The sequence below is a fragment of the Macaca fascicularis genome, chromosome 16 (genome assembly GCF_037993035.2).
Source record: "Macaca fascicularis isolate 582-1 chromosome 16, T2T-MFA8v1.1".
Lineage (NCBI taxonomy): Eukaryota > Metazoa > Chordata > Mammalia > Primates > Cercopithecidae > Macaca > Macaca fascicularis.
Window position 1 is genome coordinate 75,620,566 of NC_088390.1, and position 26,087 is coordinate 75,646,652.

General features: G+C 36.7%; 1 protein-coding gene and 1 pseudogene across 9 annotated transcripts in view; one reads left to right on the forward strand and one right to left on the reverse strand.

Annotated features, from left to right (window-relative positions):
- The window catches only part of ABCA5 (ATP binding cassette subfamily A member 5), a 79,882-nt gene extending 54,353 nt beyond the window's left edge, over positions 1 to 25,529 (reverse strand). For 3 of the 9 annotated variants that reach the window (XR_012426074.1, XR_012426075.1, XM_065531910.2), the window contains exons 1-8: positions 25,003 to 25,293; positions 12,576 to 12,692; positions 11,359 to 11,563; positions 7,411 to 7,572; positions 6,409 to 6,497; positions 4,860 to 5,089; positions 2,720 to 2,861; positions 845 to 1,033 (exon numbers count right to left, since the gene is read on the reverse strand). Coding sequence is in view for 6 of the 9 variants with exons in the window: in XM_065531910.2 (XP_065387982.1) it covers positions 845 to 1,033; positions 2,720 to 2,861; positions 4,860 to 5,089; positions 6,409 to 6,497; positions 7,411 to 7,572; positions 11,359 to 11,563; positions 12,576 to 12,692; positions 25,003 to 25,176 (1,308 nt within the window). In the remaining 3 variants the exon portion in view is untranslated. Of the gene's footprint in view, positions 1 to 844; positions 1,034 to 2,719; positions 2,862 to 4,859; positions 5,090 to 6,408; positions 6,498 to 7,410; positions 7,573 to 11,358; positions 11,564 to 12,575; positions 12,693 to 15,358; positions 15,535 to 19,530; positions 19,550 to 25,002; positions 25,294 to 25,404 lie in introns of those variants that run through there. The other 6 variants (XR_012426076.1, XM_065531907.2, XM_005584800.5 and 3 more) reach the window with 5 other exon arrangements.
- On the forward strand, positions 16,889 to 17,241 carry LOC135967754 (small nuclear ribonucleoprotein G pseudogene; annotated as a pseudogene).
- Positions 25,530 to 26,087: the final 558 nt, after the last annotated feature.

A 26,087-nucleotide genomic window follows, 5' to 3' on the forward strand; every position in this document is an offset into this window, starting at 1 on the left:
CTATAAAAATGAAGAAGATAAATTCAATGACACTGAAAGGCCATCCCACTCACAACACAAACCTACGAATCTATAATTCTATGTTCCTAGAGAACGTGGACTTGGGGACTCAATCAACTCTCAAAATGTATAACAATCACTCTTAGGTCTCAAACAAGTAAAATGATTAACTCAATATTTAATTATATCTCATAAATCAGAATTTCTATCCAACCAACATGAGTAATTTCTTATATTTAGTAATTATATTTTTATTTGTACATTAGCCAAATTTATGTTCCACTATAAAGTCGTTTCTTATAAGGCTTATTCCATTTAGAACCTGACTACCTCTGTAAGGACTAATAAAAATAATATTTATAAGTCTGAATGTTATTTAGAATGACAATTCCTGAAGCCTAGGCCAACAAAATCCACCAGACCTACTTATTCCACCACTACACTCACAGTAAATTTGTTCTGCTCCACACACAATTTTCTCCCACACATTCTTCTGAGATAAATGTACAAATGATAGCAATATAACCAGGCCATAGGCAATAAGAACTACTTGATATTTAAACACGTTACTATCAAACTGAGTTTCTGCAATGAAATAAATTACTGAGATACACTGAAGTAAAAAGTGAAAAATTTATAAAGAGAACATTTAACTAAAAACTTAAAATTGGACAAACATAAATAAAACTAGATGTAAAATATACTCTAGAAATCATTTCTTTATCATGCTAAAATTTTAAAATAATTTTTTTGGTAAATCAAAGGTAGTATCCATGTCAGTATAAGAAGCTACATAAAACAGAAAGAAAATATTTAGTGAATGTAAGATTAATATATTACCTACCTGTGCGATACCAATCACAAAAGTACAGTGACAGAAAGGACTGAAAAGCCACACTAACGATTTGGGAAAACTTTCTATGAGGATTATCATAAGGCCAATAAATCCAAAAGCCACAGTGATAAAAAATTCAACTATTCCCACATGTTTTGATTTTTTAAAAAGAGGTGTCAGCATTAAAGCAAAAAATACCTATAAAATACAAATATTAAGGTTAGTGCAATATTCATATACACTGGTATGAAAACAAAATTAAAGTTTGCTTCTGAAAGAACAAGTTATTTTCATGAAAAACACATTCATTAAAATACAACTATAATTTCTAAATGCTGTAGTAAGGTATTTTATTTTCATACAAATAGTGATATACCTCTTAAAAATTTAAACTAACAAATATTTTTGTGTTTGTTTTTTGTTTCTGTTTTTGAGACAGGGTCTTGCTCTGTCACCCTAGCTGAAGTTCAGTGGTGCGATCTTGGATCACTGCAACCTCTACCTCCTGGGTTCAGGTGATCCTCCCACCTCAGCCTCCCGTGTAGCTGGGATTACAGATGTGGGGCACCATGTCCAGCATTTTAGTATTTTTTTTGTAGAGACAGGGTTTCACCATGTTGCCCAGGCTGGTCTCAAACTCCTTGCCTCAAGCAATCCTCCTGTCTTGGCCTCCCAAAGTGCTGGGATTACAGGTGTGAGCCACTACACCTGGCCTTAAATTAACAAATATTAAAGACTGTATTTTTATCTGTATCACAGGCAAACATGACCACTTCTACATTATAGAAACCATAAATAGCCATGTGTTTCTGCAATAAGCTGCATAAAATATGTGAACAAAATAATAAATCAACAAAAACTTTAAGTACAAGACCCATCTTTTAAACTTAATTTATTCATAAGATAAACAGTCAGTTTAAAAAGAAAAAAAAAAAAACAAAAAAAAACAGAAGGCCTGGTGCAGTGGCTCACTCATGTAATTCCAGCACTTTGGGAGGCCAAGGCAAGTGGATCACTTGAGCCCAGAGTTCAAGACCAATCTTGGACACATAGGAATATCTCAACTCTACAAATTTTAAAAATAATAATACAAAAATTAGCGAGGTGTGGTGGCACACAACTGTAGTCCCAGCTACTCAGGAAGCTGAGGTTGAAGGATTGCTTGACCCTGGGAGGTCAAGGCTGCAATGAGCCATGAGGGTGCCACTGCACTCCAGCCTGGGCCACAGAGCAAGACCCTGTCTCAAAAAAGTAAAATTAAACATTAAAAAAAAAAACAGGCAATTACATATAGAATTATGTTAGTTATCTGCAATTTATTATTTTAAAGAGCAGAAATGATAGCCAAAAATTTAACAACTGATACAGGGTGGGCACATAAACCAATCAGAATGGAAGATGGAACCACTTAAAATAAAGGCTCGCTGTTAAAACCCATCATTCAGCCAATATACCAAATGAATATCAAGACTGCTAAAGAGTTACATTTGCAAAGACATATCTTTAAAAATCATCATCCTGGAGCATAAATTAACTTGAAAGAGTAAGGATTTCATGAAGATTAACAAAAGTAGTCCAATACTCGACAGTCTTAATTATATACATCATTATATAAAGACAATAACAGATAGACTCAGAGGAGTTGTATGTGAAATACATCATATGACAAAAGCTAAATCTAAACCTAACACTATTTTGTAACGTTCCTAAAAATACAGGGATACAGTGATGCTACATCATTTATTTATTAAGTCACTTATCAATCACTTAGTAAAATCTGTCTTTCATGGCAAATTGACTATAAGTAAACTGAAGAAAAAGACTTTGCTATATTATCAAACACTTTGACAGCTCTTTATTCCTATCACAAGTTAAAATACTTACAGATGATAATCCATAAAGGAAAAAAAGCAGAAATATCACAATGCTGCTACTTTGAGGAAATAACAAAGAAGCTGTTGCAATGACTGCCATAAGAAGGGACATAAGAAAAATTAAACTTGTATATAGAAGAACCCAGGAAAGCCTAAAATGAGAATACAGATATATTTATGGTCAAATGCATAGGCTTAGACAGTTAAAAAATCATTTTAAACAAAATTTTAGATTTTAGTCATTTTATTCTTAAAATTAAGTCACTGTTCATTTCTGTGTATGCTTATGTATTGAAAATTAATAGTCATAAGTAATTTAAAATATAGTATTGGTTAAGTGATAGGTAAAAGTGTAATCTGGTAAAAAAAAAAAAAAATGCTATCTTCCAGTGTTTAAAAAAAGCTTTCAAAATGAATAGTAATTCATAATTAATTTAAATCTAATATTCTCAAAAGTTCAATAGCATAGAACATCTCTGATTTTCTTAAAATGTAAGAGTTTAGTGAATCAAGATAACAATTTTCTTTATGGCATGTGCTACAATTAAACCTCTGATGGCTTCTGTAACTATAAACAATAAAGGCTACCTTACCTCACTAATCAATGACATAATTACTACAATTACACAACGTGAAATAAACAAGATCAGTAATGAATTCACTATTTTTACTCAAGACTTCTTTACAAATCAGAGCTCAACGGAACTGCTGCAGTATTTTTATTTCACACATTTTTTCAAGTTAGCTCAGGATTTGATGATGTCATAAAATCACTGAGTGAAGGCTAAAAAGGTAGCGAAATTATCAAAATTGAATCCATCATTTTACTGAGGCAAAACTGAGACCCTGAGAGAATGATTTGCCTAAATTCTTCCAGCTACCGGTTCTCCATAAAATACTTTAATAACCCAATAAATGTTAAAAACCAATCCATTGCCCAGGCACAGTGGCTCTTGCCTGTAACCCCAGCACTTTGGGAGGCCAAGGTGAGAGGATCACTTCAGGCCAAGACTTTGAGACCAGCCTGCACAACATGGCAAGACCCCTGCCCCTACAAAAAATTTAAAAATTACTTGGGCATGGCAGCATGCACCTGTAGTCCCAATTACTTGTCAGACTGAGGTGGGAGAATCTCTTGAGACTGGGAGTTGGAGGCCACAGTGACCCATGATCATGCTACTGTACTCCAGCCTAGGTGACAGAGCAAGATCCTGTCTCAAAAAAAAAAATCCAAAACCAACAATTTCTAAAATAACAAATGAAAGAAAAACAAGCAAAGGACATATGTTATATACAATAATCCCATTATGTAAAGTGTGTAATTAATTGTTATATTGTAATTGTTATATTGTAATTGTTATAATTTAAAATGTGAAGTGTAAAAAAGTGAAAAAAGTGTAAAAAAGTAAAAAAAAAAAGTATAAAAAAAGTGTATAATTAATTGTTATATTGTAATTGTTATATAACCTTCCCCCCAGAACAAACTTCACTACATAGTGAAAAGAGTAAGGAAACTACACTTAGAATTATTTATAAAAATGCAAGCCTTTATAAAATTATCACTGTATAAAAATGCTGATACATTAAAGGTCACTAGTGAAAACATGTTTTACTCATTTCTTTCTCTAACATTATTTCAATATTCATCTTAATTCACCCAAGTAACTAAAACTTTCAAGGGAATAAAGTCCATATACCACATACATAGACTTTAATCACTGTAACTAAATGTTTAATACTATATATATGCTATATTATGGAAAAACTGTAACAGGCAATTATTAATTTCTAATGTTTCAAGATTTCACATTTCCTGAACTCTGAAATACACAGAAAATATACATGGAGTATATTGAAATACTCTGAAATATACACGGAGTGTGCCCATGATTCAAACAAAATGTGAAATAAAATTTAAACACATATTGTCAACATAAGCTTTTGACATTCTTCATCCCTTATGTTAAATGAAGCCAATTAGTTGTTGAAACTTGTTGACTAATCTCAAATTCCAAGACTAAGGTGATCATTGTAAGAAAACAGGATAAGCACTTCATCAACTTAGGTAAATATCAAAATTACACTTTTGAAAATCTGTATATTTAATACAATTTTTAATTACATTAAGTAATAAACATTTAATAACATACCAAAAGGCAGTATCATGAAGTCCCATTATCTTTAAAAATTCTTTTATTTTTTTTTCTTTTTCTGCTACGATATGAATTGCCAAAAAGTATCCAAAAGGTGAAAATGCTATAACTAGGTATATTAAAATTACTCCTCGGGGAAAGGTATCTATTTCTACAACAGCAGTTTCTCCCATAATAACAGCTTTAGTTGACTCCAGCTCCTTCCAAAGAGAAACATTGGTCTTCAACTATAATTAGAAAATATAAATACATTAAATTAATTTAGTTATGATAGTAGCCCCTAGTAAAACGGGACAGCTATATCCCTAAATTTTGTCAATAACCTAGTACAAATACAATCCCCAAAAACTACATACCTGAAATAAAGGGAGTGACCCCAATATCATAATTCAGAGTAGAATATTGCTTTAAATGTATTCTAAAAGTATACCATAAAATTTAAAGTTTAAAGTTGGTAAGTGTATAAATTTTGATTAAATAATTTGTCAAATAAAAATTGCACAATTATCATCTTAAGCAGACAATTGTATGTATCTTAGGAAAAATATACATCTTCAAAATTTAGGAATTTAGGAGTGATTATTAGTGCCATCATTCCTATGATTGTTTAAAAAATGTTCTTCTAAATACCATGCCCTTCTATTGCTTTAAAGTCTACATATGCAGCACATATAGCTCAAATAATAAAACTATTTATGCCACATAATACTTCTAACATCCCAGTTAATGCCTAAATTGAAATCTGTCCTGCCTATTCATCCAATGTGGTCTCGGCTGTGGATGGCTAAAAACTTTGGCAAAATACAAACAGGTGATATAACAACATAAATGTAATAGATCTGTATTTCACTATCTTTACCTTAAATTTCTATATTATTGAATTTGTGCAACATTACATGTCCCTAATATGTTTACACTATACTGCAAAAGTTTACAAAACAATTCTACATAAATCATCTCATTTAGTTATTACGACAATGCTGTCAAGTAAAGTATTATTATTATAGTCATTTTACTACATAGCAGTGTAACAACAAAGACAAGACTCCTGTTCAGATTTTGATTCCAGTTCTATCATTATTTATACATACTTTAAACATATAGTTTAGTAGAGAAGATGGTTGATATCGATCTTGACTTTATAATATTTTGCAGCACAGTAAATTTTGTAGCATAGTAAGTTCAATTAGAAAGAGCAAATGGAAAAAAAAAGCCACAGATCCATACAGAACATGGAAGAATGAAATACGGTTAATCTGAATAGTTTGAATTCTAAGGTAACTTCATCTACTGCTATCTAGCCCAGACACAAAAGTAAGATTTTTAAAAATAAATTTCATGGCTAGTTTTTCTGCTAAAATATGAAACACAACAAAAAGTACCAAATCAGAAAATATGACTTCTTATCTTTTATCTTAAAGGAGTTGCAGTAAGTTACATATTTTGTACATTTGACAGTAGTCAAACCAAATACTACTGTAAAGAATTAGGAAATATTTATTTTAAAATGGTGTAGTTTTTGTATTTCTTCCTTTATCATATTTACCTGTATAATGGCAGCATCTATGGATGCTTGTAAAACTGTGAAACCTGAGGACCAGTACTGAGCAGCCTCACATGATTTTGAACAGCCAGCTATGGGGGGAAGAATATGAGATCTAAGACGCTGTACAACATTCAAGTGCATTGTTTTAAAGATATTATATGGAGAGTTACCAAAATAATATAATCAATCAATCTCTACAGGACCAAAGAAATAAGCTATTGACTTTCAAAGGTAAATAATACCTATAAGATTTCTGATCATTTACTTGAAATTTTGAAATAAAAGTTACATGTGTTAGAATACTAAATAGTGAATGAATAAAAACGTAAAGAAAGAAATTAATTGTAGTTATTTAAAACAAGTTACTTTTTTGTTTTAAAGTAAATCATTCTACATGACTTAGCTTCAAAGCACTTTCAGAAGCAAGGAAAAGTCAAAGTTAAGCAAACAGGAAAAAAGAATTTTCAGAAGGGCTTTTTGAAATAAAGTCACAAATTCAGTATTTAGCATAGTGACTTTAACATTGCTCAATATATGTTTGTGGTTGATAACATTTCTTCATAGGTTTAAACAACCAAAGGTTGTTTCCCATGTTTCAAATATAAAACTAATAAAGTTCACTAGTAGAAGACCTTAAGATTTTAAAGATTTGTACATAACAAAGATTTTAAAATATTTTTACATAAGTAAAAACAATTACATGAAAACCTAGAGATTTAGAAAGTCATATAACCCAAAATGCAATTTTGCTTTATGCTATTGTTTTTAATATATATAAGTGTATTAAATCAAAATGGATATTATATAAAAATTTTTTATGTGTAGAAGTAGATACATATTTATAAATAAATATTTTTATGCTATACTTCTCAGTTTTCCTATTGGAACAAGTAAGAATAGCTGAAAATGCCAATATTGAACTATATCAAATTTCGACTATGAACTGCAAGCAGCAAAGATATGAATTTAATTGATCTTCAATGATTATATAGGGCTATTTACCTCTTGAATCCATATAAATAGAAGATACTGGAATCATATCAGGAAAAAAACGAAGTTCATAGGACATGGAGTCTTTGAAAACCACACCTACAAAGCTGCTGTGCTTAGAAAGACTGGATGTTAACATTTCTTTTTCATTTGTATATTCTTCAGTAATTATAACTGTAAGATATCATAACAATATAGTTAGCTCACAAATTAAAATACCATACTACAGTAGATCAAGTTTACAATTATTTTGATGAATGGAACATTTTATAAACACTTTTGCTATATTTGCCTCTTAAAAAATGAAGACAGGCCAGGCACAGTGGCTCAACCTGTAATCCCAACATTTTGGGAGACCAAGACGGGAGGACTGCTTGAGCTCAGAAGTTGAAGTCCAACCTGGGCAACATTGTGAGCTTCTGTCTCTCCAAAAAATAAAAAAATTAGTCAGGTGTAGTGATGTGTGCCTGTACTTCCAGCACTACTTGGGAGGCAGAGGTGGCAGGATCATTTGAGCTGGGAGGTCAAGGCTGCCGTGTGCCATAATTGAGCAACTGCACTCCAGTTTAGTGAGACCATGTCTCTCACTCCAGAGTGAGACCATGTCTCAACAAAAAAAAGAAAAGAAAAAGAAAAAAAGACATCGGGGCTGGGCGCGGTGGCTCACGCCTGTAATCCCAGCACTTTGAGAGGCCAAGGCAGGTGGATCACGAGGTCAGGAGTTCGACACCAGCCCAGCCAAGATGGTGAAACCCCGTCTCTACTAAAAATACAAAAGAAAAAAAGACAATTCTTCCAACAAAACAATAATAAATAATAAAATGGTACAAAGATGCAGACACTACTTAGCTGTCATTTTATTACAGAAATGTGTCAGTGTTACACTTATGTTATAAACATATGAAATACAGTATAAAATGTGCAGAACTCATATTTCTGAAAGAAATTGCTGTTTCTCAAAACCTTAATGAATCATACTAATTTCAGGCAGCAATGAAATTATAAAAATTATTAGTAATGCAGTTCATTTATCTATCTTGAAGTAAAACTAAAAAATAACTTCGTTATTTTATTTTATATTTTTTTAGAGACAGGGCCTTGTTCTGTTGTCCGGGCTGTAGTGCATGGGATCTTGCACTCCAACTTCAGGGGTCAAGAGATCCTCCCACCTCAGCCTCTGGAGTAGAGCTGGGTCTATAGACACTCATCCCCATGCCTGGCTAATTTTTTGTTTTTAATTTTTGTAGAAATGAGGTGTCACTATGTTGCCCAAGCTGGTTTTGAACTCCTGGCCTCAAGTGATCCTCCCACCTCAGCCTCCTGACTAGCTGGGATTATAGGCATGAGCCACCGCACCTGTACAAAAATGACTTTTTAGGAAATATATGAATTGCTTATTTTTAAATATTTCTTATAAAGAAAATGCCACAATCCTCAGAAACCAAATAGGCATTTTAGTAACTATGAAACAACTCCTCCTTAAATAAAAATTGTCATTCAAATCCAATATTGCTTGTTCCTTTCTTAGGAGATAAGTGGAAGAAATATTGTAATCACTCTTTCTCATCAGATAAGACTAATTTTTAAATGTTTTCTTGTAAGTTTTGTTTACAAGCAACCAATTTTCACTACAGAAGCTTCAAATATGTGGTGAAATGGAAAGAATATAGAATTAGTACTTAACTTCTTCATTTATTAACTGTGTGAGCAGATAGGCGATTTAAACCCTCAGACTTCAGTGTCCTCATCTACAATGCCTAGCTGATGACACTGGGTTGTTGTAAAGAACAAGTGAAGTAACATCAAAATGCTTTGTAGGCTGGATGTGGTGCTTCACACCTATAATGCCAGTACTTTGGAAGGTGGAGGCAGGTAGATTGCTTGAGTCCAGGAGTACGAGACCAGCCTGGGTAGCATAGCGAAACCCCGTCTCTACAAAAAATACGAAAATTATCCAGGTGTGGTGGTGTAAACCTGTACTCCCAGCTACTCAGGAGGCTGAAGCAGGAGTATCATTTGAGCCCAGGAGGCAGAGGCTGCAGTGAGCTGAGATCATGGCACTGCACACTAGCTTGACAGTGAGATCCTATCTCAAAAAAAAGAAGAAAAAGAAGAAAAAAAATGCTTTGTAAAGTATTACTTAAATGTTAATTAATAGATTTTCCAGGCCTTTTAAGAGGGACAGGGAATTCCAGGATTTACATGAATAAACAGGGTGTTAGTTCAACATCCTACCAGTCAAGCTACGTATGTATGCATAACCCATTTTCAGATAGCTCTGTTGTTAAAAACACAGAAGTCTAAAAAAATGTATGTATATGTATACACTATTTTGGCATCTAAGTTAATATACACTGACTTATTTATTTATTTTTGAGATAGAGTTTGCTCTGTTGCCACGCTTGAGTGCAGTGGCACAATCTCAGCTCACTGCAACCAACCTCCATCTTCCAGGTTCAAGCAATTCTCTTGCCTCAACCTCCCAAGTAGCTGGGACTACAGGCACCCACCACCACGCCTGGCTAATTTTTTTGTGTTTTTAGTAGAGACAGGGTTTTACCATGTTGGCCAGTCTGGTCTCGAACTCCTGACCTCAGGTGATCCGCTTACCTTGGCCTCCTAAAGTGCTGGGATTACAGGTGTGGGTCACCACGCCCGACCTCTTATTTCTTTGGTTTATATTCTTTCCTCCTACTCAGAATTACCAATGAATTTCATTTCAACATTTTTAATCAGCTTTTTGAGCTTATACACTAAATTCTCATGGTAATCTATACTACTTGTGCCTAATGTGATACACTAACATATAACAATAAGAAGTATATTTAATCAAAATATTAAATAGAAATAACCAAAGAAAGAAACCAATGGAATAGGTTACTTGGCTTCTGACTGTATAATTAACACTTTCCATTCAATGATGTACTATCCAAAAATGTGATGATATATAAGCTAATTACAACTATCCCATATAGCAAAAAATAACATGTTAATCTGCTATGTTCTATAATTCGGCACTTCATTGTTTAATCATTAATAGTATAAGAATTTCTGTCACTTTTTCCAGTTTTTGCTTTAGGTTCTCTCACAGCCACTTTAAGTTCACTGGAACTTCACTGCTTACACTATTTTCTAGTTCATTTCTTTGTGAGAAGTGCACATTGAGAAAAAAGACTTAGGTGGCACTTTAGGTGGAGGCCAAGGGAGGAAGATCATTTGAGCCCAGGAGTTGAGACCAACCTGGGCAACACAGCAACATCCCATCTCTACAAAAAAATACATATATAAATAAATAAAACAGAGTTAGGGACTTTACCATAGTCATAGTTGTAGTCTCCAAAGTTAGGTACTTCTTCAGTTTAACCACATACTTCTATAAACAAGCATGGTAAGCTGAAAAGGTGACTGCTTTACAATCTTTACCACATATTTCTAGCTTCTTTTAAAATTTTTTATTTTTAGAGATGGGGGTCCCATTCTGTTGCCCAGAGTAAGGAGTGCTGGAATGAAGTGGCATGATCATAGTTCACTGCAGTCCCAAACTTCTGGGCTTATGGGATCCCCCCACCTCAACCTCTTGAGTAGCTGGGACTACAGGCAAATGCCACCACATTCAGCTAAACATTGCTAGCTTCATAATTATATGAAAGTCAGAATCAAAATGAAATAGCCCATCAAAGCTTGTATCTTAAACAAGTATACTTAAACTATTTTATAAATGGTCTAAGAATTAAATATAAAAGTACATAAAATATGCTTTCTACCACTAAGAATATAAAATAATTTTTCACAAGAAAAATAAGGCAACAGAATTAAATAACTTTAGTATTTTTATAAAACTATACTTTGGTGGAGCAACACATCTCTAAGTGTTAAGACTGCTATTTATTCAATAAAGCAAGTTGATAAATATTGAACAGGCTTAATATTATAAATAGAATATATATAAGCTCACAATACCATCAGGTAGATGATCAGCAGACACTTTTTGCATGATGCTGCTTGTAACATTAGTCACTGGAGTATATCCAAGAATTAGATTAGAAAGAGTAAGTTTGTCCATAGGATTAAGTTCTATATTAGGCACTTCTTCATATTTCTTATTTGGATGCATCATGCTAATTAATATTAACCAAAATAAAAAAAATAGTGGAAAAAGAATTTCCTACAATAAAAGAAACAAAGTGATTACAAAGTATAACGGCAGCAAAAATCACCAAGATTTATTTGCAGATAATATAATACTAAGGAAAAACAAGAAATTTGGTTGTCCTTTCTTATGAATAAGAAGTAAAAGCAATTCTATCCCAAAAGAATGATTGTGTTGAACACCTCATCAAACCCAACATGCATTTAATATGATTTTTTCCTTCGCATTTAGTTTTTCCGAAATATTTTAAAATTCAAGTCACATAATAAATTAAGGTAACATAAAAGATAATATTTAAACATCTTAGATTACTGACATAAAACACAATAAATTTACTCATATAATTTTATCTAAAGCAATTTACCAAACATCCCTATATGGATTCACCATAAAAATGCCCTCATTCAATTCTGAATTAGAAATCATACTTTAATTATACCTAAATGTACACTATTAAAACCATACTTAATTAAATTCTATGGTCAGTTTTAGGAGAAATGAGCTATTATATCATCTTGCTGTTTAATTATTTTACCAGTTTCAGGAGAAGATGAATAATATATTTTCATCCTTTGAAATTATTACTAGCTGGTTAGCCAAAGTTCTTCCTTTCTTTTACCTTTACCAAAAGTAATGTATGCTGTGGGTACAAATTTGTGTCATAATATTAATACTCATGGGCAACTCAATCTAGACTCCAAAAAATATGAGGTTGTGGGGAATAAAACTCTGGAATCAAAGTTATTTTGGAACGTTAGTTCATGAAACTCAGGAAACACATGCCTAAAAGCTCAAAATGAAGCACAGATGTTAGAAATTAACTAAATGTAGAAATTATTATTAAAATTTTTAACATTTAGAAAGCATTAGGTAATTCAGCTATTTTTCTGTGGCTAACATGGCAAGCTTTTACTTTACAAGCGAAGAAAATAAATTATAATAAAAATATATTTAGCAAAATAAATCATCGCTTCAAGATAGAACATATCAAGCAAAATAAACTGCAAGAAAGAGTTATTTAACTTACCTGAACACTACTCTTTTTCGTTCTGCATTTAATTAAGTAATTCTTCAATAAGAGTGTTCTGGTCTGTCTCCAAACTCCCACCTCCCTAATTGCAGTGGACATGTTTTCTGAATAAACCTATTAAAGAGGAAAAACAAACAAACCTGGAGCCATGCAGTAAACTGCATGTAATTTTTAATGGCAAAACAAGCAGATGTTTCAGTCCCAGGTAAGATGGATTAAGCATACTCCAAGTTGTCTCTCCTAGGAAACTGGACAGAACGCATGGAGCGCAATCTGTGGACTCCGAAAAGTAAACAAGGCATGTGAAATAGGGGAGACCACAACTTGAAATACCACCATATCAACAGTGGCACTTTTTCTCCTTTGGTATCTCCCGAACTGCCCACAGAGGCAGCTCCAGAAGAAGACTTAACTTTGAATTGAGGAATGGGCAAGGGAAGTCTTAATGCTCTGGGAGAACGAAGAAATAGCAAATCTTTTTTTCTTTTCTGAGTTCTCCTATATCCCCACACGCAAGCAATCCCATGGTAACAGGGCCAGACTACAGTAACGAAAGCCTACCACAGCCAACACTCTGAGGCAGGAAAACCTTTCTCTCTATTCAATGGAGCTATGGTTGTAAGAGGATGAGGCCAATCCCTTTTGCTTTTCTTCTCTACCTCCTACCATTGGGCCCTGGATATGGTGGTTGCAGTTGCACAAGTGTGTAACACAATGGAGAAAATAAACACTAGCCCTCTGGCTGGAGGATGGAAAGAGCAGCCACGGGGAAGCAAAAAGTAGAAGGGGGAATAAATAGAAAGAGAGCTCAGGAAAGCACCCTAAAAAGTTGTTTTGAATTCCTGTAATAACTCTTCAAGCTGGACATACATAAATACAATCCTATTCGTGTGATAAAGACTTGAGAAACTGAACTAACAGACAGACCACTGTCCAAATCCAGACTGTTCACTGCAAGGCACACACAAGACAGACCAAAAAGGTACTGCAAAAGCTTTTGAAAAATAAACTAAAATGACGACTACAGTTCAAAGAATGTGGGTAGAAACATATGACCTGAACCTAACCTGGTTGACAGCCTGTTAAGAGAAAATATCAACATTTCCCATAGGTATTAACACAAAACTCAAAGTCTCATACAATCCAAAATTACATGGCAAATGAAGCAAGTAGAAAATAGCTGGCCAGGTGCGGTGCCTCATGCCTGTAATCCCAGCACTTTGGGAGGCCGAGGCGGGCAGATCAAGAAGTCAGGAGTTCGAGATCAGCCTGACCAACATAGTGAAATCCCATCTCTATTAAAAATATAAAAATTAGCTGGGTGTGGTGGCATGCACCTATAATCCCAGCTACTCAGGAGGCTGAGGCAGGAGAATTGCTTGAAGCCGGGAGGCGGAGTTTGCAGTGAGCCAAGATTGTGCCACTTCACGCCAGCCTGGGCGACAGAGCAAGACTTCATCTCAAAAAAAAAAAAAAAAAAGCAACTCTACTAAGAAAATAAAATCAAAGATACCAATGCTGAAATAACGCAGACTTTGAAATTATCTGATAAAACTTTTAAAGCAGCTATTTAAGGGCTTCAGCAAACAATCGGAAGTACTCTTGAAAGCAATGAAAAATAGAAAATCTTAGCAAAGAAACAAGACATAAAGCAGAACCAAATGGAAACTTTAGAACACAAAACCATAATAAGAAATAAATACAAATGGAAACTTTAGAACAGAAAAACACAATAACAAAACTCATGGAGTGGCTCAAAAGCAGAATGACACAACCGAAAGAGAGTAAACTTGAAGATTATCAATAGGCATTATCCAATCTGAACAACACAGAGAAAAAAGGTATTTAAAAAATTAACAGTGCTTCAGAAAACTGTGAGTCAGGCTGGGCACGCTGGCTTACGCCCATAATCCCAACACTTTGGGAGGCCAAGGCAGGCAGATCACCTGAGGTCAGGAGTTCAAGACCAGCCTGGCCAACATGGTGAAATCCCTCTCTACTAAAAATACAAAAGTTAGACAGGCGTGGTGGTGGGCACCTGTAATCCCAGCTACTGGGGAAGCAAGAGAATCTCTTGAACCCTGTAGGAGGAGGCTGTAGTGAGCCAAGATTGTTCCACTGCACCCCAGCCTGGGTGACAAAGCGAGACCCTGTCTCAAAGAAAAAAAAAAGAAGAAGAAAAAAGAAAACTATGGGACAATAACAAAAAGTCTAACTTTCATATTATCTGATTTATAAAAGAAGAGGAGAATGCTAAAAAAAAAAAAAAAAAAAAAAAAAATTAAAGACTTAATGGCTGGAAACTTCCAATTTAGCAAGGGATATAAACACATAAGTTTAAAGAAGGTTGGTGAAGTCCAGAAAACATAAAGAAAATACATGCCCATACACATTATAATTAGACTGCTGAAAATTAAGATGATAAAAAATCTTAGAAGCAGTCAGAGAACAATGATGTGCTACCTATGGAGAATAATAATTTGAATGAGAGCAGAGTTCTCATGAGAAACTGGAGAAACTGGAATACATTGCTGGTGGGAAAGCAAACGGTCCAGATGCTGAGAAAAACAATTTGGCAGTTCCTCAAAAAGTTAAACATAGAATTACCATATGACCTCACAATTCCACTCCTAGGTATACACCCAAAAGAAATGAACATAAGGACTCAATTGAGTACATGTTCACACATGTTCACAGTAGCACTATTCAGAATAGTAGAAAGGTGAAACAGCCCAAATACTTATCAAGAGATAAATGAACAAATTGTGGCATATACATACACATATTATTCAGCCATAAAAAGGAATGAAGTGGCCAGGTGCAGTGGCTGATGCCTGTAATCCTAGCACTTTGGGAAGCCAAGGCGGTGATCACTTGAGGTCAAGAATTTGAGACCAGCTTGGCCAACATGGCAAAACCCCGTCTCCACTAAAAAAAAAAAAAATACAAAAATTAGCTGGGCATGGTGGCACGTTCCTGTAACCCCAGTTACAGAAGGCTGAGGCAGAACTGCTTAAACCCGGGAAGCAGAGGTTGCAGTAGCTGAGATCGCACCACTGCATTCCAGCCTGGGCATCAGAGCAAGACTCTGTCTCAAAAAAAAAAAGGAATGAAGTACTGCTATATGCTACAATTTAAATCAGTGTACAAAATGTTATGTTGAGTGAAAGACTAAAAAGGTAAAATATTATATGATTCCATTTATATGAAACTTCCAGAAAAGATAAATGTAGGGACAGAATGCCAACTGGTGATTGTCAGAGGCCAGGGAGAGTAAAGAATGAGGAGAAAGTGCTTACAAGGTAAGGAGTTTTACTTTGGAAATAAATTTTATCTTAATAAATTACTTGAAAAAGGAAAACTGAATGATCTAAATCATTGTAACTATCACAGGTCCAGCATTCCTCCTCCAGGGTACTTTTACCCTTTGAAGATCCTTGAAATCCTTTCTGCCTGTGTACCTCTGCTGGAGCTATCTCGATTCTTCAAAGAGGTTTCATTTCCGCTGAACTCAAAATAGAAGTGGTCAGAGCCTCAACTGCAATGTCCACGGCGCCTATTCAAATACACTCGACCCAGTAACCTAGGATCTCTGCATACTAAGAATTACTGAGAAGGTAGCTTGGGGGAAATAACAACAACAACAAAAATCCTGTTAAACCTTCCAGAGAAATTGCTGTGCCTTGTTTTAAATAAACCTACCTAGTGGGGCCACTGATATAACTCTCCTCCAAAACAAGGACCATCTGTTCCAAGCTGGCGGACTGTCTACACCTAGATAAAGAAAACTCACAGGTTTTTTTTTTCTTTTTTTGAGATAGAATCTGACTCTTTTATCCAGGCTGGAGTGCAGTGGCACGGTCTCGGCTCACTGCAACCTCCACCTCCTGGGTTCAAGCAATTCTCCTACCTCAGCCTCCCGAGTAACTGGGATTACAGGCGCCCGCCACCATGCTCAGCAAATTTTTGTATTTTTGGTAGAGACAGCGTTTCACCATGTTGGTCAGGCTGGTCTCAAACTCCTGACCTCAAGTGATCCACCCACCTTGGCCTCCCAAAGTGCTGGGATTACAGGTGTGAGCCACCGTGCCTGGCCCACAATTTTTAAGAGGCAGTTTGTCTTTTCCAGTAAATATATATAATTAAAGTTTGGCTTAAATGAGCATCTTCTTCATATGCACAGAAGGAAGACTAGAAAGTATTTTTAAATTAGCAATGAAATTAAAGACAATGTTTATTTTCTTCATGCTTTTTTTCTATGTATTACTTACATAGTAAAAAAAAGTCATTAAACAATTAGACATACTGTAAAAATATTAAATGAGTAAATTAAAAACAGCAAAACAAAAGCAGTCAAGAATAGAAGATATATTAAAATAAATTATTCCAGCATTCTGTTCCAAGGCATCTGTAACCTGTGGAGTAGACACCATGAGCAAAGCTTACCCTCCCGAATTGAAAAAATGTATGGGCAAGAAGTTATCACTGAAAATTAAGTGGTGGCAGACATGCCCAAGGAATATTGCAGGAATCTGATCCCTTTATGAATCTTGTGATAGATGAATGTGTGGAAATGGCAACTAGTGGGCAACAGAACAACACTGGAATGGTGGTAATGTGAGGTAATAGCATCATCATGTTAGAAGCCTTGGTGCGAATATAAATAATGGCTGTTCATCAGAAAAACCCATGTCCCCCTCTCCAAAGGGCCTGTTTTACTATGATGTAAAAATTAGGTCATGTACATTTTCATATTAGACTCTTTGTTAAATCAACTTCTGTAATAGTCAATAAATTCTTCTAACAGACTCAACTTACATCACATTTGGTAAAGAATTGATAATAGGAAGGAAGGAAGGAAGGAAGGAAGGAAGGAAGGAAGGAAGGAAGGAAGGAAAGGAAACTGTACTCATTCAAAAATTATTTGCTACAATACAAACAGAAATACTAACCTAATGCAGCATGAACATTCTCAAGTTACCTGCCAAAACACATTGATTTCGTGAATGCTACTAAATTATTAATCCAATTTGAATGCTGGATGCTTAACTCTTCATTTTTATATAACAGACTCATAGAGTAGATGGATTCACAACATTTTTCCTTTTTTGACAACTGCTTCCTGAACTCAAGGTTGAGTCTCTCAGGGCCTTGTCTAAAGAACCTGCCCACCCACTCCACCTCTCATCAGAACTTTTTAAAGCAAAACTAAACCAACTCCCCAAACACCATCCTAACACACACAAACTATCACCACCACCACCACCACCACCACCAACACTACTAGTACTCTTGAGCTGTGTCAGTTAAAATTTCTCTTGGCAGAATTAACTAAAAGACCCACAGACTGGATGGAAGTCAAGGAAACTGAATTACATGAATGGCAACATTTAAGAAACAAAGTTTATACATTCTTACTCAAAGCTTTCTTCTAATGTACCACACCTACTATGCTCAAAACTTGATTTTTCTTCCTTGGAGTATGTGAAATGCTCTATTATCTTCCCAATATATTTTCATTTTCACTTAAGCTAACTAGTCTCAGATTTTATTTCTTGCAAAAATCATCTTCATCAATATTACAAAGGCACCAAAATTAACAAACACAAGAACTAATAATGCACAAAGTAGTATAGGTTAAGAGTATGACCTCTGAGGCCAAACCAACTAAACATGAATTCTGCCTCTGCTACACACTAACTTTGAGACCTTGGGCAAGTTATTTAATGTTTTTGTGCCTAAGGTTTATTATCTGTAAAATACAGCAATAACAGTACCTACCTCTTCGGGCTGTTAAAATGACTAAAAGAATTAATACATGTAAAGCTGAAAATGGTGCCTTGTACATGGCAACTAATTATACACGTTGATCATGACTGTGTATAAAAGTATAACTAACATCCTTAAAAGAGTAATAGAGAATATCATATTCTTGGAACAAGAGCAAGACAATTAAGAAAAAAGCAATTACAGAACTTAGAAATGAAATAAATTGATAGAAATAAAAAAGCACTAAAAGATGGGATGAACTTCATTTAAAGATAAATTAGTGAGCTAAATTGAAGACCGAGTCAAAGAAATCCTACAGAATGAACTGTAAAATGACAAAGAGAAAAAAATGATGAAAATATAAACTGTCATCAAATTATACCAATGACTTAGTATTATGACTGACCTCAACAATCTGATTTTTCTTATACTCAAAAGCTTTAGTCTAATCATATGAAAATATTAAATTTCAATAATCTTGAGCTTCAATTCAAGTTATTGAAACAAACAAACAAAAATCCTTCCAAACCCATCTGATTGCTGGTTTTCTTCACAGTATGAAATACATGGTTTAGCTGTTTGATTGAAAAGAATGAAACATTCTTAACATTAATTCTGCATAAACCTTTAAACTTTATTGTTGATCTAAAACAGAAACTTCAAAGCTATAGTCAGGTCTTTGTAAACTGACCCAACAATGTACCTATTCACCCTCCTCTTTGCCTGCTGCATCTTCCAACCCCTGAGTCCACAGTGCCTAGGCAGGCCCAATTTGAAAAGGGATATGGGGAATAAATAGTAAGCACTGGTCTGTATAATAATGTAAACACTAACTCTACCCTATAAATTCTTTGCAAATGATGAGATGCTGGGGAAAATATTTGGCTTCCTTTTCAAGTGTCGAGACCACAACGTCTCTGAGAATTAATACCTGTCCTTTGGGAAGAAGAAAGAGAAACAAGATAGAATAAAAAAAGGGGTGACTACAACCCTCACTGATATGGTAATCACAAAGACCCTTCTCTTCACCCCATCCTCCACTGTTTTGCAGGGTCTGGAATCCCAAAGGACAATACTGACTAGCCTAACAGGGAGTTAGGGTAGGAAAACTGGGATGAAGGAAGCATGTCAGAAGGCAGTACTCTTCTGTAGTGACAAACACCCGAAAATAAAGGGTTAATACCTTGAGATGGGAGCAACTCTTGTGGATGAAAGAATGAGGTTTCCAGAAAGAAAGGTGGAGATCCACAGAGCAGAGGTGACATGAAAGTGGTGTTCCTGACAGAAGCGTATATCTGAAAACAGGGCTGCAAAGTTACAAATGAGGCATGACCAAAAAGGGGACCTTAGGAAGGGTCTGACTTATCAGGTGCCTTTTCTTGGGATACAAGAAACCCCATATTTAGCATGGAGCTATACATTTCCTCTTTCTATACTAAAATTCCAAAATTTTATAGCTTTATGTGATGGTTTTGGAAGAATAAAAGAAAAAGGCAGTAAAAAGATGCTTGGCCTGCCTCAAGTTTAACTGTTCAAGTTTAATTGCCTCTAAATGGGAACAATCCTACAGACAATATCTAGGAGTGCACTCACTAGCACCTGAGTTAACACAAGACCAAAGCAGAATTTATATGGTTCCAACTCAAAATCGTACCAATGAAATACTTTAAAAACTCTTTAACAAAGGCAGTGCTTAGCTGTTAAAGAACAATGGCACAAAGAGAAATAAGGGTTCAAAATTTAAAAAAAAAAAAAGTTATTTTCCATAGTTCCACAGCATACCTGAGAATGTGCTAAGTTTGTTGTAGGCCTTTAAATAATAATTAGGTGAGTTTTAAACACCTAATATTTCTAAAGATTTAATCAAATTTAACTTTCCTAGATAAATAATTTCCTATATAAAATAATTTATACTAAATCCAATAAATTGCAAGAAAATTGAAAGCCCACTAAAGCCCATCTTCCTCTTCTAATGTATTAATTGACTTAAAGACCAGGAGTTGCAAAATCCAAATTTCAATATCAAAAATTCACTTCTTAATTTATCTTAAAACTACTGGTTACTATGGCCAGGCATGGTGGCTCACGCCTGTAATCCCAGCACTTTGGGAGGCCGAAGTGGGAAGATCACGAGGTCAGGAGATCAAGACCATCCTGGCCAACATGGTGAAACCCTGTCTCTACTAAAAATACAAAAATTAGCTGGGTGGGGTGGCGGGCACCTGTAATGCCAGCTACTCAGGAGGCTGAGGCAGAGGAATCGCTCAAACCCAGGAAGCGAAAGACATTATGCCACTGCACTCCAGCCTGGCAACAGAGCGAGACTCCATCTCAAAAAAAAAAAAAAAAAAAAGTACTGGGTTACTACATTCCAAGTCCTATGGAACATATTTCACATCACTAAAAGTAATAAAAATGTACATAACCTTTAGAAATAATTGTTAGAGAAAAATTATTTAGGATGCATGAGTTTAATTAAAATAAGAAATTTGAAAGCTATAAAGTATTTTTAAAAATTACTTAAAATTTTAAGGTAGTCCTACTATTATACTTACTGCCTTTGTTAAAAGCAGTGCTTTCCTCTCTCTTCCCCTGCCTCCCCCGGAAAATCCATCACTTATCTAATGATACCATTATCTCCAAATATTTTTAGTTAGCAAAACAACTCACTGCACAGCAGAGGAGGTACTAAATATCTGTGGAATAAACAATCCATTTATTATGTAGCAGGTAAAATAACTTTAAAATTTTTAAATTATTTTCTTAGAGACATAATTTAAAAACATATCCATGTTTATTTCTGTGAGAAATGAATTAAGATTATACCCTAAAAAATAAATAAGTTGAGTCATCCTGATGTTTAGGGCCATCCTGATAAGAAACGTGGTCAGTCACCTTCATAGTATCCTTAAAAGATTTCCAGAAAGGCCAGCTGAAAAGACATTCCCTACCTCCAACAAATGACTGTTAGAGGTTACTTCACATCCACCTAAGCAGATGTAACAGAAAATGGATAGTCTGTCTACGTGGGGGTTCTAAATGTTGTGTGGCACTGAGGAAGGCTGACTTTAGAGACTGGGTCTTGAAGCTTGACCTCTTAATTACTGACCTTTTGTTATATATGAAATTCCTTCCTTATTTTCTTGTTCCTGGCTCAGACAAGATGGTGCCAGGGATAAAAGACCCCTCGACTGTGATAAAAGACCCTTTGATCATTACATCCTTAATGTGAAATGTTAAATATACCCTTCCCCAAAACAGAAACACTGCCTATAACTAATTGAATTGCTCTAACTATGCACTAACCTTGTATGAAAAACGATGTAACCCTGTTAAGCATCCCCAGGCCTTGCCTATATAAAGGACCCTCAAATCTCTCCACTTTGGAGCATTTACCCCATCCTTTAGGAGTCTGTGTCCTCCTGTGTGACCATCCTCAAATTTTATGCTCAACTAAGCTCAATTTTTAATCACATTGCCTAAATGTCATTATTAAATTGACATGGAGCTGATTATCACTCCTTTGTTTTACCTCTATACCCAGTAAATATAACTGTAGTAACTATACCCTGTCACCATTATTTATGTACATATTTTCATCTTGAACTTGACCATGAGCTCCTCGATGAAAAAAACAACACTGTCTTATTTATCTTTGCTTCTCTACCACCAATGGAAATATCATAACCAGGATCATCTTACCACAGATTCCTTTATTAAGGCTTCCTGAGAGTCTTTAAAGATCAAGGATGTGCAAACTATGATGAAAGAGGTGGGGGCTAAATCCAATCCTCAGTCTGTTTGGCACAGCCCAGGAGGAACACTGTTTCTACATTTTTAAATGGTTGAAAAAAAAAAGAATAATACCCTGTGACATGCAAAAATTATGTGAAATTCAAATTTCAATGTCTATAAATATAGTGTTATTGGAATACAGCCATGCTCATTCATTTATGTATTATCTATCACTGCTTTTGTGCTACAACAGTAAAGTTACTGAGACAGAGACCATACTGTCTGCAAAGCTAAAATATTTACTATGTGGCACTTTACAAAAAGAGTTGGCCAACTCCTGCAGAAAGGAAGAAGGGGGGAAGTGAGAAAAGTGGCATATTCACTTAACATTTACCGAAGGATTTATGCATCCAACATTACGAGGCAAAAAAAATAAAGTTAGACACTGTCACTAACATTGCAGAGAGATAAAATTTAATGTAATGTGATAAGAGAGAAAGAGCTTGGAAAGGAGTGGAATGGAATGTCCAGGCAGAAAGAAAAGAAGGGTAAAGCTAGACTCCCAAACAAAAGGACTTGCCTTTTGTGAAGAACAGGGATACCTGCCATATGGCAGAGGCATAAGGCAAAGTGAACTGGAGCAAGAGATGCGAATGTATGTTCTAGATAACACGGTAAAGGCAGGCATTGGGAATGGATTATGAAGTTTCTGATATCCAAAATTAGACACCCTAATTTGTGCACTCATATCTGTCCTCTACTGTAGTTTTCACACCTACGGGTCATGTTTAATTTCCTAGCAATCACATATTTCACTAGTCCATCACTCTCTCAGTCCCCAAATCTCCAAAGCTTCCATCTGTAGGAACACCCTCAGATTATGACCTTGAATCCTACTTTACTGTGAAAACTGAAGCAATTAAGAGATTTCCAAAATCCACCACAAAGTAATATTATACATTTCAACAATGTGCCATTTCAGCTTAAACTGGAAGACTGATTTCATTACAACTCTGAGCCACAAGAACTTAAATGCCATCTGGTATTAGCTATACTTTAAAACTAAGATTTTTTTGGAATGAGAAATTAGAAACATATCCGGCACATGAAATAAACGCCTGCCTAGCTACATCATTTGCTTCTCAATCAATAAAATAAAAGCACTATAAAATATGCCTTTTAACTTAAAAAGGGATAAATTATAAATGCTCTCATCTTCTCTATCGCTTTAAAATTTACTGAAAGGTGGTGCAATAATAAAACAAAATGCAGTCAGGTGTAGTGGCTCACGTGGCAATCCCAGTGGGAGGATGGCCTGAGCCCAAGAGTTCAAGATCTACCTTGGCAACATAGAGAAACACTGTCTCTACGGAAAAAAAAAAAAAAAAAAAAAAAAGCCAGGTGTAGGGGCACAGAACTGCGGTCCCAGCTACTCAGGAGGCTGAGATGGGAGGATCACTTGAACCTGGGAAGTTGAGGCTGCAGTGAGCCAAGATCCTGCCACTGCACTTCATCCTCGGTGACAGAATGAGACCCTGTCTCAAAAAAAAAAAAAAAAAATGCTAGTTGTCAACATAATTTAACCTAAATTTTATGACAGTGTTTCTTGCTAAAGGAGAAAATAACAATGCAATGGTACACAGAGGACAAGTCATCCAATAAATTTTCTTATACATAATAGGTTCCTAAAAGCTTGCCCTTAAAACTATTTTTAATCCAACTAATTTACGTACTAGAAAAGTTATGACTTAGTACGGTATCATAAAATTCTTTTATACAATCACCTTCTCAACTAAACTCAAGGACAGAGATTATAAATTATATTCCTATCAGTACGGTACTCTTGGCACATAATATAGTATCTGGAATGTAAAAGACATGCAACAAACCAGCCTGGGCAATATAGCAAGACTTCATCTCTGAAAAACAAATAAAAAATTAGCTGGGCACATGACACACGCCTATAGCCCCAGTTATTCAGCAGGATCCCTTGAGCCCAGACGTTCAGGGCTGCAGTGAACTTTGATCGCACCATGGCACTCCAGCCCAAGACCCTGTCTCTTTAAAAATAAAAGACATGCAATAAACATGGAACATACTAATAAATTTGCTCTTATAGTGAATGTAAGATTTCCTTACACTAAATCTGTTTGAAAGGAAATACACTCAAACAGGGCATATTCAAAGATTAACACCTCTTTAGTTTGATTTTAACACAAATACCCACAAAGCCCTAACTGCCCTAATAATGTTCCCTCCTATGGAGTCTTCCCTAAAACACATACAATATTGCTCTTCGGGCAAACACAAAATATAGTGGATAAAGCACCAGAATTAGAGTCTGGCATCTCAACTCCATCCTTTACTAGTTGAGACCTTAATAAGTGGCTTAGCCTCTTTGAGGCCCATTCTCCACATCTGCCTAACTGGAATAACCCCCTCCAACCCTACAGGGATGCTGTCAGAATTAAAAGAGCTAACACCCAGCCTGGCTCAAAGCTTTAGTCCAGTAAATACTGTTCTTCCCTTAGATTCCTTCAGAACGCCCTCGTAGAAAGTAAACGTGGTTATTATCTTCATTATTTTCGGACTTATTTATCTAAAACGTAAATCAAAGCCTAAGGAGCCCAGGGGAAAGAAACCCTCCTTCAGCTTAATAGCTCCAGCCTGCCCAGCTTTCCGATCCAATTAAGTATTTCCATGCCTGGAGCTCCTATTTCCACGCCTGGAGCTCCTATTTCCATGCCTGGAGCTCCTATTTGTGTTTTAGGATCAGGGAACTTCCCTCCCAAACTGTGTCATGAGATCTGCGCATTTTCTTCTCACCGAAACTCCTTTTAACACACAAGGTAATGATCCGCGCGTAACCTCGCGGGGAAGAGCAAGCGCTCATTACCCAGCTGTTCAGAAGGAAATTTACATCAATATTTGTTTTCTTTCTCTCCCTGACGCCGCTGAGGGTGGAACGACAGCGTCCAGGCAAAGGCAGTGTCCCGATGTCCCACGGCCGGACCCGGTCCCGGGTGAGCCTCGCGGAGCCCCCGCCCCAGGGCCCCGACCCCTCACGTCCGAATCCTGGGCGCTCCCACCGCATCCCCGAGGTTGGCAACCCGCGCTTCTCGGGAGCCGAGAGAGGTCCGTTTCCCTCAGCTCGCCGCCTCTGCCCGCTTCCGAGCCCGCTTCACCCCACACCTCAGACGCCGAACTCCCCTTCCCTCCCCGCCGCCCCTCGCTGGCCAGCCCCTCCTCGACCCCACAACTCCCCAAGGGACGGCTGTCCCAGGCTTGCCTCAAGCGCCGACGCCCGCTACGCTCTCCTCACCTCAGGGCGGGATCCGCAGCGCTGTCAGGCCTGGACGCGCTCAGTCTGTTGACTCAGCGCGGGTGACCCAGCTGGGATCTGTGCGAGGGCGCGGCCGCGCGCACCCGCGCGCTCCTGGCGCAGGCAGAGCAGGCAGCGCGCCGGCCAGCTAGGGAAGCTCGCGGCGCGGAGTCGCGCCCCGCCTCCTGCAGAGCGCACCTGAGGGCGGGGCTCCTAGAAAACGGCGCTCCTCGTACGGGCGCGTCTCAGACGCTCGGCCCTGCGCGTCCCGGCGCACGCAGGCAAGCATCGCGCCCGGAAGAGGAGCGCGCCTGAGGGTGGGGCGAGCGGTAGTGAGCGGGGGCGCGCGGCTGCCCAGGGCCCCTGAGCTACAAGAGTCGGGCCTCGTGCCTGTTCCCCAGGGCCTTCCACGCCTGGGATCGGGGATTTCGCCACGCTCTTTCTAGAGGCGCGGGCAGAAACCATGGGCTCGAGTCTCAGTGGTAAACCTGCCGCCTCTTAGCGGATGACCTTGGCCCACTGCCCTCTCCTCATCTGCCTCGCCCAGTCACGTCTCCTCTTAAGCATCCTTGCGATCTGTCTCCTGGCATTTGGATGGGCCTCTCTGAGCGCGTTTTGAGTCCTCCGTAGCCCCTCTTCCTCCCGCCGCAGCATCTGGAGTTGTGTGGCCCCGTTTCCCTAAC